The sequence below is a fragment of the Eleutherodactylus coqui genome, chromosome 9 (assembly GCF_035609145.1).
Source record: "Eleutherodactylus coqui strain aEleCoq1 chromosome 9, aEleCoq1.hap1, whole genome shotgun sequence".
In the NCBI taxonomy this organism is placed as follows: Eukaryota; Metazoa; Chordata; class Amphibia; order Anura; family Eleutherodactylidae; genus Eleutherodactylus; species Eleutherodactylus coqui.
The window spans coordinates 73,139,871-73,153,070 of record NC_089845.1 but is presented as its reverse complement, the minus strand read 5'-3'; the positions used below and the strand labels follow the sequence as shown (position 1 = coordinate 73,153,070).

At 45.3% G+C, this 13,200-nt stretch overlaps 1 protein-coding gene across 4 annotated transcripts in view; it reads left to right on the top strand.

The window, feature by feature from the left end:
* CEP192 (centrosomal protein 192) overlaps positions 1-13,200 on the top strand; it is a 121,790-nt gene that overhangs the window by 53,619 nt on the left and 54,971 nt on the right. For all 4 annotated transcript variants that reach the window (XM_066579513.1, XM_066579514.1, XM_066579512.1 and 1 more), the window contains exons 23-25: positions 698-928; positions 4,442-4,567; positions 5,898-6,035. In XM_066579513.1, the coding sequence (XP_066435610.1) occupies positions 698-928; positions 4,442-4,567; positions 5,898-6,035 (495 nt within the window). The remainder of the gene's footprint in view (positions 1-697; positions 929-4,441; positions 4,568-5,897; positions 6,036-13,200) is intronic.

The window sequence follows — 13,200 nt, the reverse complement described above, 5'->3', positions numbered from 1 at the left end:
TCTCTTGTCCTCCGATCCCCCGGCGGCCGGCGCCGCACTCAAGATGGCGGCGGCAGCGATCGCAGTATCGCGGGTCTGCTGCCGGCGTTACCTCTGCTATGGGAGCCGTGCGGGTGTTACAGCCTGCTCCCTCCTCTCCCTCTCTGCTTCAGGAGGTGTTCGGGTGGGTTTGGGGGCCCTCAGGATTAGGTCAGGATGGCTGGTAAGTCGGCTTGTCCGGGAGCTACTCTTACATGCGGCCGGTGTCCTCGGCTGCTTGGCCACGCCCCCATAATTATATATTTTTAAAGCACCTGATGGACCCATCAGCCAGCAATACATTTTGTTAGTGGATGGTAGAGTCGGGCATGTTGCATTTCAATGTGTATGATCAGAAGTGCATACAGCAACTTATCTCCTTTTCACCGTTGAACTATGGTGAAGTCAGGCCATATGTCTGTTTCCATACGGGTGTTTTACCCAGAGCTATCTCGCGTATGGGCACAACACCAGATTTTGACTTTCTGAAGCATTACTTTAATTTAGCTCATCTGTCTCGCTGACTATGGAAAAACGATCATGTGGGGTACTGAAATGGTTTTCATAGGAGTGATACTAATAACATTTGCTAAGACTGTTGCTGAGTTTAATTATGCAAATATCGCCCCTAACAGGCATGCTTTCAGGCAAATATGTAAGGTTTTGTTTTATCTTTCAGATCGATGTTGGAGCCCACCAGTGCTTAATTTTTAAGAACAAAATCATAATTGGACCTCGGGTTTGTGAGGATGTAAAAATTCTTCTTTTACCTCAGAGGGCAGGGCTTTTCCAGTTTGTACTAAGCTTATCGTCTTGGCCGGTGTCTGCTGATGCCGAAACAATTGTTAGAGCTGAAACCATGTCCTCCAGGGTTCTCCTCACTGCTGTGTCAGAATTTCCATTAATTGAGGTATGTAAAGCTGTTTAGTGTCTAAATGGTAGTTTTCAGGACTGACTGCTATAAACAGAAGCGGATATATCTACATGATTGCGTTAAAGGGGTTGTCTCTATTAGGGCATATCGAAGTTAGGGCCCTTTTACACTGAACTATTAAGATTCTCGCTAGATTGTGAGAATATGAATGATGATCATTGTGTGTAAATGCTGCCAGGAACTGAACGACGAACAAGAATTTGTTATTATCCAGTTTGTGCAAGCTTAATAATCAGGCGATTTGGCCTGTGTAAAAGCACAGGAGCATTAATTACTGGGATGACTGTTGGACGCTTAACCCCTTAGTGACCACCCTATAGTGTTTTTACGTCCTGCAGCTGCAGGACGTGTATGGAGGGAGGTAGCGCCGCTGTCTCCCTCCATACAGCGCGGGCGTCAGCTGTTTATTACAACTGACACCCGCGGGCAATAGCCGCACTCGGCCGTTCGGCCGATCGCGGCTATTAACCCTTTAAATGCCGCTGTCAATTCTGACAGCGGCATTTAAATCCCCCGAACGCTGTTTGGGGGTCTCGCACGGCCCCCCCCCCACCCCGCGGTGAGATCGGGGGAGCCGTGCAGGTGTCACGGCAGCCGGGGGCCTAATGAATGGTCCCAGGGCTGCCTTAGCAGACTGCCTATCAAGCTATCCACACAGGGTGGCTTGATAGACTGCCTGTAAAAAAGCAGTGTGACGTAATGCTATAGCGTTACGTCATACTGCAGGAGCGATCAAAGCATCGCATGTTAAAGTCCCCCAGGGGGACTTGAAAGTAAAGTAAAAAAAAGATAAAGTTTTTTAAATTGTAAAAAAAAAAGTTATAAAAGTTTAAATCACCCCCCTTTTGCCATATCAATTACTAAAAAATCTAAATTATAAAATAAAAATATGTATTTGATATCGCCGCGTCCGTAAAAGTCCGATCTATCAAAGTAGTGCATTATTTTTCCTGCACGGTGAACGTCGTCCGAAAAAAAAAAAAAGAACGCCAGAAATGCATTTTTTTAGTTAACCTGTCTTCCAGAAAAAATGCAATAAAAAGCGATCAAAAAGTTGTATGTATTCCAAATTGATACTATCGGAAACTTCAGGACATCCCGCAAAAAATGAGCCCTTGCTCAACTATGTCGACAGAAACATAAAAAAGTTATTGCGCGCACAAAATGACCGCAGAAAATAATTGAAAAAAATTAAATATCTTTAAAAAAAAAATTCAAGTACTACAGCAAAAAAAAAACTGTATAAGTTTGGTATCGTAGTAATCATACTGACCCATAGAATAAAAATATCAGGTCGTTTTTGTTGCAGTTTGTGCGCCGTAGAAACAGGATGCACCGAAAGATGGTGGAATGTCGGGTTTTTTTCCATTTCTCTCCGCTAAGAATTTTTAAAAAGTTTTTCAGTACATTATATGGTACAATAAATAGTGCCATTGAAAAATACAACTCATCCCAAAAAACAAGCCCTCGTACAGCGACATCGATGGATAAATAAAGGAGCTACGATTTTTTAAAAGGGAGTAGGAAAAAACAAAAATGGAAAAAAGCAAAAAAGGCTGGTCACTAAGTTAAGTACCCAACAATCATTCCATGTAAAAGGCCTGTTCGAGAAGGGACGCCTCTCTAAGCCAGAACAAACTGCACCTTGTATTGCTTACTGAGAGCAGCTCTTGTTCTTATTCAAGCTTTCCTTGTATTACATGGATGGCCATTCGTCATGGCAGCCACATGATGCTACAATTCCCTTGCAGTGGCTGCTGCAGGGAAGCTTTATGGCTGGTCGTGGCCGTTGGCCAATTATGACTGAAGCAGTATTTGCAGCGATAAGCCTATAGCCAGGGTGCCTATGTTTTGAAGGGGCTTATCTCTGATAAAACAGTCACTTTTAAAATTTTTAGACAAGTTTTTGAAAGAGAAACTTGATTCAAATTAAAGGGTTCTCATAAAATTTTTTAATGAGAATCAATTAAATATTGTTTTAGGGTGTCTATAACTGTGAAAGGAAATAATTAGAGAGTTGGTCGGGTCCCATCCCCCAGTTGTGCTTCAATAGTTTCCAAAGGTGTACTACTTTGCCCAAAGAGGCGCTTCATTGTGACAAAACTTTATTGCCTACTCTATAAGCTAATTAGCATTTTAAAGTCAAGGAGATGCTGCTGAAAGAAGTCAGGATGTCAGTGTCCTTTTACTGCCTTGTGAAGGCCCTTTAACACGCAACGATTAACACTCAAAATTCATTCAAATGGCCGAAAATAAGCTATAAGGGTGCGTTCAGACGAGCGTATGCGCTAATCCGTGCGTACATGTGCGCAAAAATGCGTGTGAACGAAGGTCCGCGCTTTACATATGCGTGTTAGCAAATGTGATTTTGGCTGCATGGAGCGCATGTAGATGCGCTTCATACCTTAAGCTGTAACAGCATCCCAGCCAATATACACGGCGCCAGTATTTTAAGTATTGATAGTTGTGAGACACATGATTTTTCGCGCCCCAGCGAACTTTTGATTACTAAGTTTCTTCCTTTATATAACAGGCTGCACATCGTTTATTGGTGTTTACAACCAAACACATCCGGAACACAACATGGAGTGCTTTATGCAAAGGGAAAGACACAAAAGCATTTAGCTTTAGCATAAAAAAAAAATTACATTGCTTTCTATTGGGTCGTTCACACGAGCGGACTCACGTGCAGCGTGTCCCATAGGAGCCAATGCTAAGAGCAGCGCAGTACGGACCAAACTGCCACGCATGTCCTTTCTTGGTTGCTGCGCTCGTTCGCACGCACTAAAAACACGCCCATGTGAACACTTCATAGGAACTCCATGGTTCTAAATAAACACGCAGTTTTCTTTGCGCGTATGTACGCGCGAAAATACGCTCGTCTGAACGTAGCCTTATCCTGTAGACGCGTGCAGTCATGCACTATTGGTTCAATTATCGCTAGCCAAGGTTTTTAAGCTAAAAAAAAATCCATTGTTTGATAGCTAGAAATTCTTTCAGTTTGAATGCAGCATGTTCAGTGTTTCCAGCAGCTGGTAATGGCTTTGTTTTGCTTTGCATATTCAATTAATGCAGTGTTTATTCGGCCTCCAGGAAAACATTTGAATGTGATTGCCAGATGTTTGCTCAACTGGGTGAAGTGTTTATGCAATAACAATCACCTAAACACACACCAGCTGAGCAAACAACTCGTGGAGTAAAACACAGATGATTAATTGGCTAATGGAGTGATTATCTGTGCATGTAATTTTAGGCAAAGCCATCGTTTAGTCTCAATCTTTCAGCAGTTTGAGCAATTGTCTTTGCGTGTAAAGGGGCCTTTAGGCTTTATTTAGCACCCTTGAGGACGATAAGCCTAATCATTAATGCTAAGCCATAAATCTCCTCATGATTTAGTCCTCGGGGATGTCAGCTTGGGCACTCTAGCATTATGCCCTTCTTGTTGCTTTAAAAATAAAAAAATTGCTTTTCATCCCTCTTCAACCTTAGGTGGACACAGGAAAGATGGACTGTTTAGATTTTGGCGACTTGTCATCTGGCAGCTGGAAGACTCTTCCAATAAGAATCATAAATAAGACACAAGCTACTGTACCAATCAGACTTATTATTAGTGCTGTGAGTATGGCTTTTGCTGCTAAAATTAATTTTCCACACTTTTTAACATGAGGTCATGAAAAATTCAACCAAGAGAGAAAAAATAAACTTTTTTTGAAAGTGTTAAAAACATATAAAAATTTTACAATACACACTTTTGCTTTCCCCTGAAGAACTGTCTTTTCTTTATGAATGCTCAATTACTTTATTAATGACTTTTATCAAGATTTATTGGAGTTGATAATTTTTTTGTTGCTTAGAATCGTGCTAAGTTGCAGTGTGAAATTTAAAGTGCAGTTTTAAAACGGCATCCTAAGGGCTCACTCAAATGGGTATCTGTGGCCCGTGATTTACTAATTGATTTCAATTGGGTCACTAACGCCAGCGGGTTTTTTTTGTTTGTTTTTCACATGCGTGAAAAAAAAAAACTGCATATTTTATATTTGTGCGTATACAACCTATGGGGATTTAAGATAAGCAGCAAATGTTGTGTACTACGTATCAGAATCGCAGAGGCAGAGGGAACTAATTTACATAAAAGCCCAAAACACAGAAGATCCCTTAAAAAATAAATTTTATTATATTATCCTAAAAAACATACACACAATGGGCTTAATCATCAACCGATGAAAGGACAAAGACAAGACAACGAATAGAAACACATATAGATGTGCTCGTGTGGGACTTGGTGCAACTTATCCAGGGAGATTTCAGATCGCAGTCATTAACGAATGAGGTATGGCTGCATAGGTCTCCAATTGCAAAAAGTAGATGTTTTCCACATACGTGACTCGGGTGGCTTAAATATGATTGTTTGACGTTGTGTCTTACCACCCTGTCCCACACGAGCACATCTATATGTGTTTCTATTCGTTGTCTTGTCTTTTGTCCTTTCATCGGTTGATGTACTACGTATCAGGCTCAAACAAATATAAAATAGGTGTGTAATACGCGATGACAATGCGCCTGTGTGAGTGAGCTCTTAGTAAGTCGCAGAATTGTGCCTGCCACCTGATGGACTTATTCCACTCCAAAGCCATATCTAGAAAAGCAACACTGCAACAGCACCCATAAACTGAGCAAGTTTCACATATATTATGGGCATCTTTTTGCGTCCATCATACGGACGAGTGCCCCAGCACAACCACGGGTCTACTACTTGAACTCAAAACATCATAGGGATCTATTATGCTTTTTTAAAACTGACCTAACACACTTCTTTCATTAAAAAAAACAAACTGGCTTTTAAGAAAGAGAAAAAATTTTTGAGATGGAAAAAAAAAAAACTTCCTTAAGTGGTTTGGCTGGCGTGTATACATTAATGTATTAACTTTTCTTTTTCTCTTACCAGAATGCCACCGCGTGGCGCTGCTTCACTTTTTCCAAAAATCCTGCAGTGTCAGAATTTCCTGTACATACAGATACCGTTACAAAGATGTCCTCCCCTTCTATCATAAGTCATGTTATGTACGCATCCTATGACAATGAGGTAAGAAATTGGGGTTTAATGAATTGTGGGCAAAAAAATGCTAATACATATTTTTTGTTCTCACTATGTACTCAGATTGGAGCTTTCCCTGAGCTGCTCTCCATTGATTCTCCTTACTACCTTGTTCCTTACTGCCATCCTTCACCACTGGCCTTTACATGTATCCAAGAAGCTTGTTCATCACTCTGTCCATGGACTCCACAGTACATATGCCGGTATCCCTCATGGGTGGACTGTGAAGGGTCTTTGGCCCTTTACTAATCACTGTAGTCATTAATACATTTGAGTCAGATTGATCACATTGACTTTCTTTACAAACTTGGAAAATAAAGCACCAATATTGCCCAGATCATCGTCAGATCAGGTTTATTTTTCTTAGTTTTTTCCGTATTAAAAACGCTCCATCTGATTAGACACTATAGAAAACACAAATTTTTTTCTTGAAAGTGTTTTTATGCATGAGACTTATTGGCTTTGCCCAGCATTTATATCACCTATAATTTAGAGAGGCGGTAAGTGGGCGTGCAGAGCAAATTTGTGTTTTTGTTTTTTTGGGGGGGCTTTTGTTAAAAGCGGTTTTTGCATCACAACGAGGTAATGTCCTGTACACATTTTATCCATACACTAGGTGTGAAATGTACAGTGCAGTATGAGCGTCTGTTGGCCTCTTGGGGTCCATTTAGACGGGAGGAATGTCGGACAAACGTTGATGGGTAAAGGTTCCTGTAGTGTTATACAGGATATATATATTATTTAACATTGTGGGCATTCTGTCTCCCTCGGACTGCCTGCGATTTCATACAAGTCTCAGCACTGGTGCACAAAGCTGCAATACCAAGCCAGACCCGTGTTCTTTTTGATATTACAATCCCACGGTGCTTGTATGAGTCTCAGGTTTAACCTCCAGTGTAAGGTTGGCAAAGCGCTACCACAATTTATTTTTCCGTTTAAAATATTTTTATTCGCATATTTTTACTGGCATTAACATACATTTGTCATTTGCTTATGGATTTGAATTGACTTGCATTATCACAGACAAAGGTAAATCAATTCTTTACATTACAAGACTTTGGCTATGCGTCTTTTCTTTTCTTTTCCTTCTTTCCTAATCAGGCAGTTGAATACTGCCCTAACTTATCAAAACTTAAACTGTAACAAAAACATAATTGACGGACAGGGTGGTATGGGATAGGTGGGGGGAGGGAGGAGGGGAGGGGTTAGGCTTAGGGAGCTGGAGGTGGTGGATCTCTGGAGCACGATTTGAGGTGGTAGAGCCCACCCCCGGGAAGAGCCACTCTCAACTTCCGGGAGCTTTCTGGCGTCTACCAATGTCTTCTACGGACGGCCCGTAGCTACCCAGACCTTAAATCGTTCAGAGGACCTGAATGTGGTCCACGTCTGCCAGGTATGGTAGAATCTTTCCTGAGTTTCGCCCTCCTCTGCCCCCAGCTCGTCGAAGCGCATGAGGTCGTTTATTTCTTCTACCCACATCCCTCTTGAGGGGGGGGGGGGGTTGTGGTTTTCCAGAGTCTGGGGATGACCCTTCTGGTTGCGAGTATGAAGAATCTAAGGACACTGTGTTTTAATACTTTTGATAGTTCCTGGGAGGACTGAGAGGAGGGCCATCTCCTGCGTGACTCTGAGATATGACTTACAGATATGATTATATAGGTCAATAGTTTCCTTCCACAAGTCAGACACTCCCGGGCAACTCCACCAAATGTGGGACATGCTCCCTATGTCAGCGTTACATCTCCAACAAGTTGGTGGTGTCTGGGGGAAAATTTTATGTAGGTGGTCGGGAGTTTTGTACCATCTAGACAAAATTTTGAATTTTAACTCTTGTGCTTTACCAGCAGAGGACATTTTGTGACATAGTGTCCAGGCTCTCTCCCAGTCCTCTCTTGGTAGGCTGTGACCTAGTTCCTTTTCCCAGGCCTCTATGTATGCAGGGTTTTGGTCCTCTGTCTCTCGATTCAGCATCAGCCTATATATGGATGAAATCATGTGCCTCTGTGTGTTTGACGACATGGCCATTTGCTCAAAGGGCATTAGCGCGCCCGTTAGGTTCACCCGGGGAGCCAGGGACCCCACAAACCCCCTCAGCTGAAAATATTGTAGCCAATAGCCGGGACGGGATCCTCTCTCATCTATGAGCTCAGTAAACGGTTTTAAATTCGTGTTGGACATTACGTCTCTAATTCTTGGTATTGGCGACGTGTGTAGGCCTAGTATGGACGTGCCCTCTAGCGTTGTCTTGAATTGTGGATTTGTTATGAGAGGGGTTAGGGGGCCAGGGACTGAAACCATGCCTTTTTTTTTGCCCGAACTCTGTCCATGTCTTGAGTAACTGACCTACAAACGGGGAGATGTTGGGGATCTCTTTTATGAGTTTAGGTGGGATCCATGCTGCTCCTCGTAGGGTTCCCGGAACCAGTGCATGTTCCGCAGCAACCCAGAGCTTATGACTGTTGTCTTTAATTAGGTCTAGCACACAGTTTGAGAGACAGGCTTTATGATATAGGGTGAAGTTAGGCAAGCTCAGGCCCCCTTTTTCCTTTTGTCTGGTGAGGAGCTAGAAGCGCATTCGTGGCTTCCTTCCTCTCCAAACGAACGCTGTAATGAGGGTTCGAAGCTGTTTCAGGTAGTAGTTTGGTAGTTTCACCGGGACCGCCTGACATATGTAGAGGAATTTCGGTAGCGAGTCCATTTTAATTACGTTGACCCTGCCATTCCAGGACAAGAACAATGAGTTCCATTTGTTAAGGTCCTTTTCAAGTTCTGACAGGAATGGGAGGAAGTTGAGTTTAAAGATCTGTGTGGTGTCTGCCGGGAGTTGAATGCCCAAGTATTTTATTGAGGACCGTTTCCATTTGAATGGGAATTGTGCCTCTAGTTGTGAAACCTCGGTCTGCGGCAACGTTACGTTCAGGATCTCTGATTTTTGGGTGTTTACTTTGTAGTTGCTAACTCCGCCGAAACGTTTAAACTCTTGTAGGATTACGGGGAGTCCTACTCGTGGATTGGACAGATAAATTAGCAGGTCGTCCGCGAACAGAGCCATCTTGTGTTCAATGTTCCCGGTCAAGATCCCTCTAATTGAATCATTTTGACGGATTGCGTTAGCTAGCGTTTCCATGGTTAACACATAAAGAAACGGGGAGAGTGGGCAACCCTGTCTGGTCCCGTTTGTTATTTGGAAGGCGTCCGACAGGGAGCCGTTTACCCTAATTCTAGCTGAGGGATTTCGATATAGGGACATGATTCGGTCTTTTGTTTTCGGTCCCACCCCTATTTTGTCCAATGTGGCCGAGAGGAAGGGCCAGCCGACCCTGTCGAACGCCTTCTCAGCGTCGACCGCCAGGAGACATAACGGGTCACCCATGACCCCTGCTCTGGCCATCAACGATAGCCGGGGACAAATCCTACTTGTTCTCCATGTATCAACCGCAGTATGGAGTGTTGTAATCGTGTGGCTATCAGTTTAGCGAATAGTTTTATATCTATATTGAGAAGTGATATGGGTCTGTAGTTGCCGCAGACCGAGGCATCTTTCCCTGGCTTTGGAATAACTGAAATGTGTGCCATTAAGGATTGTGTCGGGAATGGGCACCCTCGTTCTACCGCATTAAAGGCTCTGAGAATTAGGGGGGAGATTTCTCCTCTGAAGGTTTTGTAAAATCTGGCTGTAAAGCCATCTGGGCTGGGGCATTTGCCCACTTTTAGATCCTTAATGGTTGTAGTGAGCTCCTCTTCACTGAAGTCTTCGTCTAGACTCGCTGCCTCCTCAGTTGTCACTCTTTTGGGGGCGTTTAGGGTCAAGTAGGCCTCAATTTCGCCCTCTAGTCCCTGGGTGTCAGTCTGTGTTTGGTCTCTGATGTTGTATAGTTTAGAATAGTATTTTTTAAATTCTTCCAATAGGTCTGTTGTGGCGTGCACGTGTCTTCCGTCCTCTATCCTTATTTTGGTGACATGGGTGGGGGACGATCTAGGGTGGAGGGCTCTGGCTAACCAGCTTCCACATTTATCTGCATATTCAAATGTCCCTCTACGTAGTTTGTCTCTCTGGGCTAATGAGCGTTGGTCGAGGATTTAAAGTATTTGCTGCCGTATAGAGGAGATTTCGGCTTTAAGTACGTCGCTTTGGGATTTTTTGTTGTCTTCTTCTTTGGTTTGTAAATTTAAAATAAGTGTGCGTAGTTTCGCTGAGTTTTCTTTAAGTCTGGAACCGTGCGATATTAGGATTCACCTGACGACGCACTTTAACGCTTCCCACTGGACTGGGGCTGGTGTTTGGTCGTTCTGGTGGTTCGCTATGAATCCAGTGATTGCATCCTTAATGTCTGAGACACAGAGGAAATCACGGAGCAGGTTGTCGTTGAGTCTCCACGAGGTGATTCCCGCGCGGCCTGGGCGTACTGAGAACCCACCGTACACTGGGGTGTGGTCTGACCAAATAAAGTCGCCCAGGGAGCACCTCGGGGAGCAATCCAACAGACTGTGAGACTAGGAGCATGTTTATCCGTGAGTACGTGTTGTGTACTGACGAGTGGAATGTGTAGTCCCTGTTCCCCGGGTGAAGGATCCTCCACAGATCCACCAAGTGTAGGGCGTTTAGTGTTTTTTTTGAGTCGCTGTAGTGCTGATCGGGGTACAGAGGTCCTACCTGATGAAGAGTCTATTTCTGGGTTCAGTACCAGGTTCCAGTCCCCTCCCAGGATAATTTTGGATCCGCTGGCGAATTCGGCCAAGTTCTTTAGGATCTTGGTAGCCGTTGGTACTTGTTCCTGGTTGGGAAGATAAATATTAGCCAAAGTATACAACATGTCAGACATTTCTATTTTTAGGAAGACATATCTGCCCTCTTGGTCTATTGCGGTGTCCATTACATTGTATCTAAGGTTTCTATGTAGGGCTATGGACACCCCTCCCGCTTTCTTTGTGGGGTGTGGGCTGTGGTACCAGATGGGATATAGTTTGGAGTTGCATGCTGGAACATTGTCTGCTCTAAAGTGGGTTTCCTGGAACATAGCTACCTGAATTTTTTTCTTGTGGTGATGGTAGATTATCTGACCTCTCTTCTGGGGGGAGTTTAGGCCCCTGGCATTGTATGTGCTACATGTCAGCTCCGCCATGGTTGTCTTCAGTGGAGAACCGCCTTCTCGTAGAGCCCCCACCGCCCCCAGGTTTGGGGGGGGAAGTTGGGAAAAGAGGGGGGGGGGGGAAGACACGTGAGGTAAATAAAAAAAAAAAACCGCAATAAAAACAAATAACTGGTGTTCTATCATATTCTGATAGTTTGCGAGGGCTAACTTTGCCATCGCTTGTGCTATAGTAGCAGAAACTAACAAATTTACGAGCTTTCGCTCCCTACCCCTATGACTTTAAACTTGTTGTAGTGAGTCTGATTCCCAGAATCCCTTGGACCCCAAGAAACTCTCCTTCCCTTTTGCAACTTTGCCTCGCTCTGCCAAACAAGCGAAGTGGTGGTTAAGTGTTCTTTTCAGGTTGGTTTTCCCGACTTGGATTTCTGAGGTTCCCCAGTCTCCTGGAGTCTCTCTCTTCGTCGATGCGATCTGCGTTCCACCGTCTGCCATTCAGTTCTTGGGGGTGGTGTCCGCAGGGAGGCTGATTTGGGCCAGTCCGGTAGGGACACAAGTGGCAGCTCGAAGGTCCCTAGGAAATTGGGTAGGTCTCCCAGGCTTCGGAATGTGGCTGTTTTACCTCCCTTGCTGGCGTGAAGCTGGAATGGGAATCCCCAGCGATAAATGATTTCTTTATCCCGCAATAAAGTAAGTAGGGGCTTCAGTGCTTTTCTTAGCTGGAGGGTCTGCCGTGATAGATCTGTCAGGATCATTAGTGGGGTTCCTTTGTAGGACAGGTCGCTCTTTTTTCTAGCTTGGTGGAGGATTTGTTCCTTCAGCTTGTAGAAATGCACCCTGCAAAGGATGTCTCTTGGTCTGGTCGGGTCAGTGGGTTTGGGTCCCAGCGAACGGTTAATTCTGTCTATCTCTATTTCTGTGCCCGGTGGTCTCTGTAGCAGGTTGTTAAAGAATTCTCCCGCCCATTTGTCTAACTGGGCGTTGTCAATTTCCTCTGGGAGGCCTCTGATTCTTAGGTTATTCCTCCGGTGACTGTTTTCTAAGTCGTCAATCATGTTGTATAGTTCGGATATCTGGTGGGAGTGCTGGGTGAGCTCTTGGGCGTGGTCGTTCATGGTATTAGTAACTATCTCTTGCTCCCCCTCAATCTCTTCTAATCTCTGACCTAGATGCCGTATATCTTGTTGTAAGGCAGCGATGTCGTTCTTGTGGGATGTTTCCATCTTCTGGAAGAGGCCGTTGATTTCGCTTTTAGTGGGGAGGGCTCGCAGGTGTTCCTTCCAGTCCCATTCCCCCGGGGGGTCATGTCTCGGGGGCGCTAGGCACATTACTTTGCTCGCAGTCTTCTGCTTCGTGCTCGCGTGTGGTGTGGTGCTAATGGCGGGCAACGGGGAGGGGGGGTATGGATTCTTCTGCGCTCGAGCCTTCTGACGCGCTGGTCGCGCTTGCGGGCTCTCTTCTCCCAGGGCCGCTTACTCCGCCCCTTCTCTGTGTGGGTCTCTGAGGCTGTGGGGGCTGCTGGACATGGGGGCCACTGCCTCCTGCTGCCCTGTTTTTGTGCGGCTCTCTCTCCCCTGTGGTCAGCTAGCGGGGTCTCTTCTGTCTCCCTGTCTCTTGTGCCCTGGACTGGGGTGTGGGACTGTCCCCTTTGGGTCTTGGGGCTGTGAGGTGTGGGAGAGTTGTCCTTACCCCAGTCTGCTGCCGGCTCCTCTGCCCCTGCTGCCGCCCGGTCCGCCTGCATCTTACTCTCAGCTGCTCCTGTGTGCTGAGCTGCTGAGACTTGTTTCTCCGGCTCCGCGCTTCCAGCAGAGTCGGCACTTCCTCCACATGCACTGCCCTCTTCATTGCCGGCGGCGCCATCTTGCCCGACGCATAGCGCTCCCCGCTGTCTCCCGCGGCTCTGAGGAAAGCCGACAGTCCGCTCCCCTGTCGGGTCGGCGTCTTCCTGGAGTGCTCCTTTGATTTTCCCTTCACCATCGGGCCGGTGAGTGGTGTCCTGGGGTTCTTTTTAGGTCCGGGATTGCTGTCGGGGCCGGGAGCGAGACAAGCGCACATCTCACTCC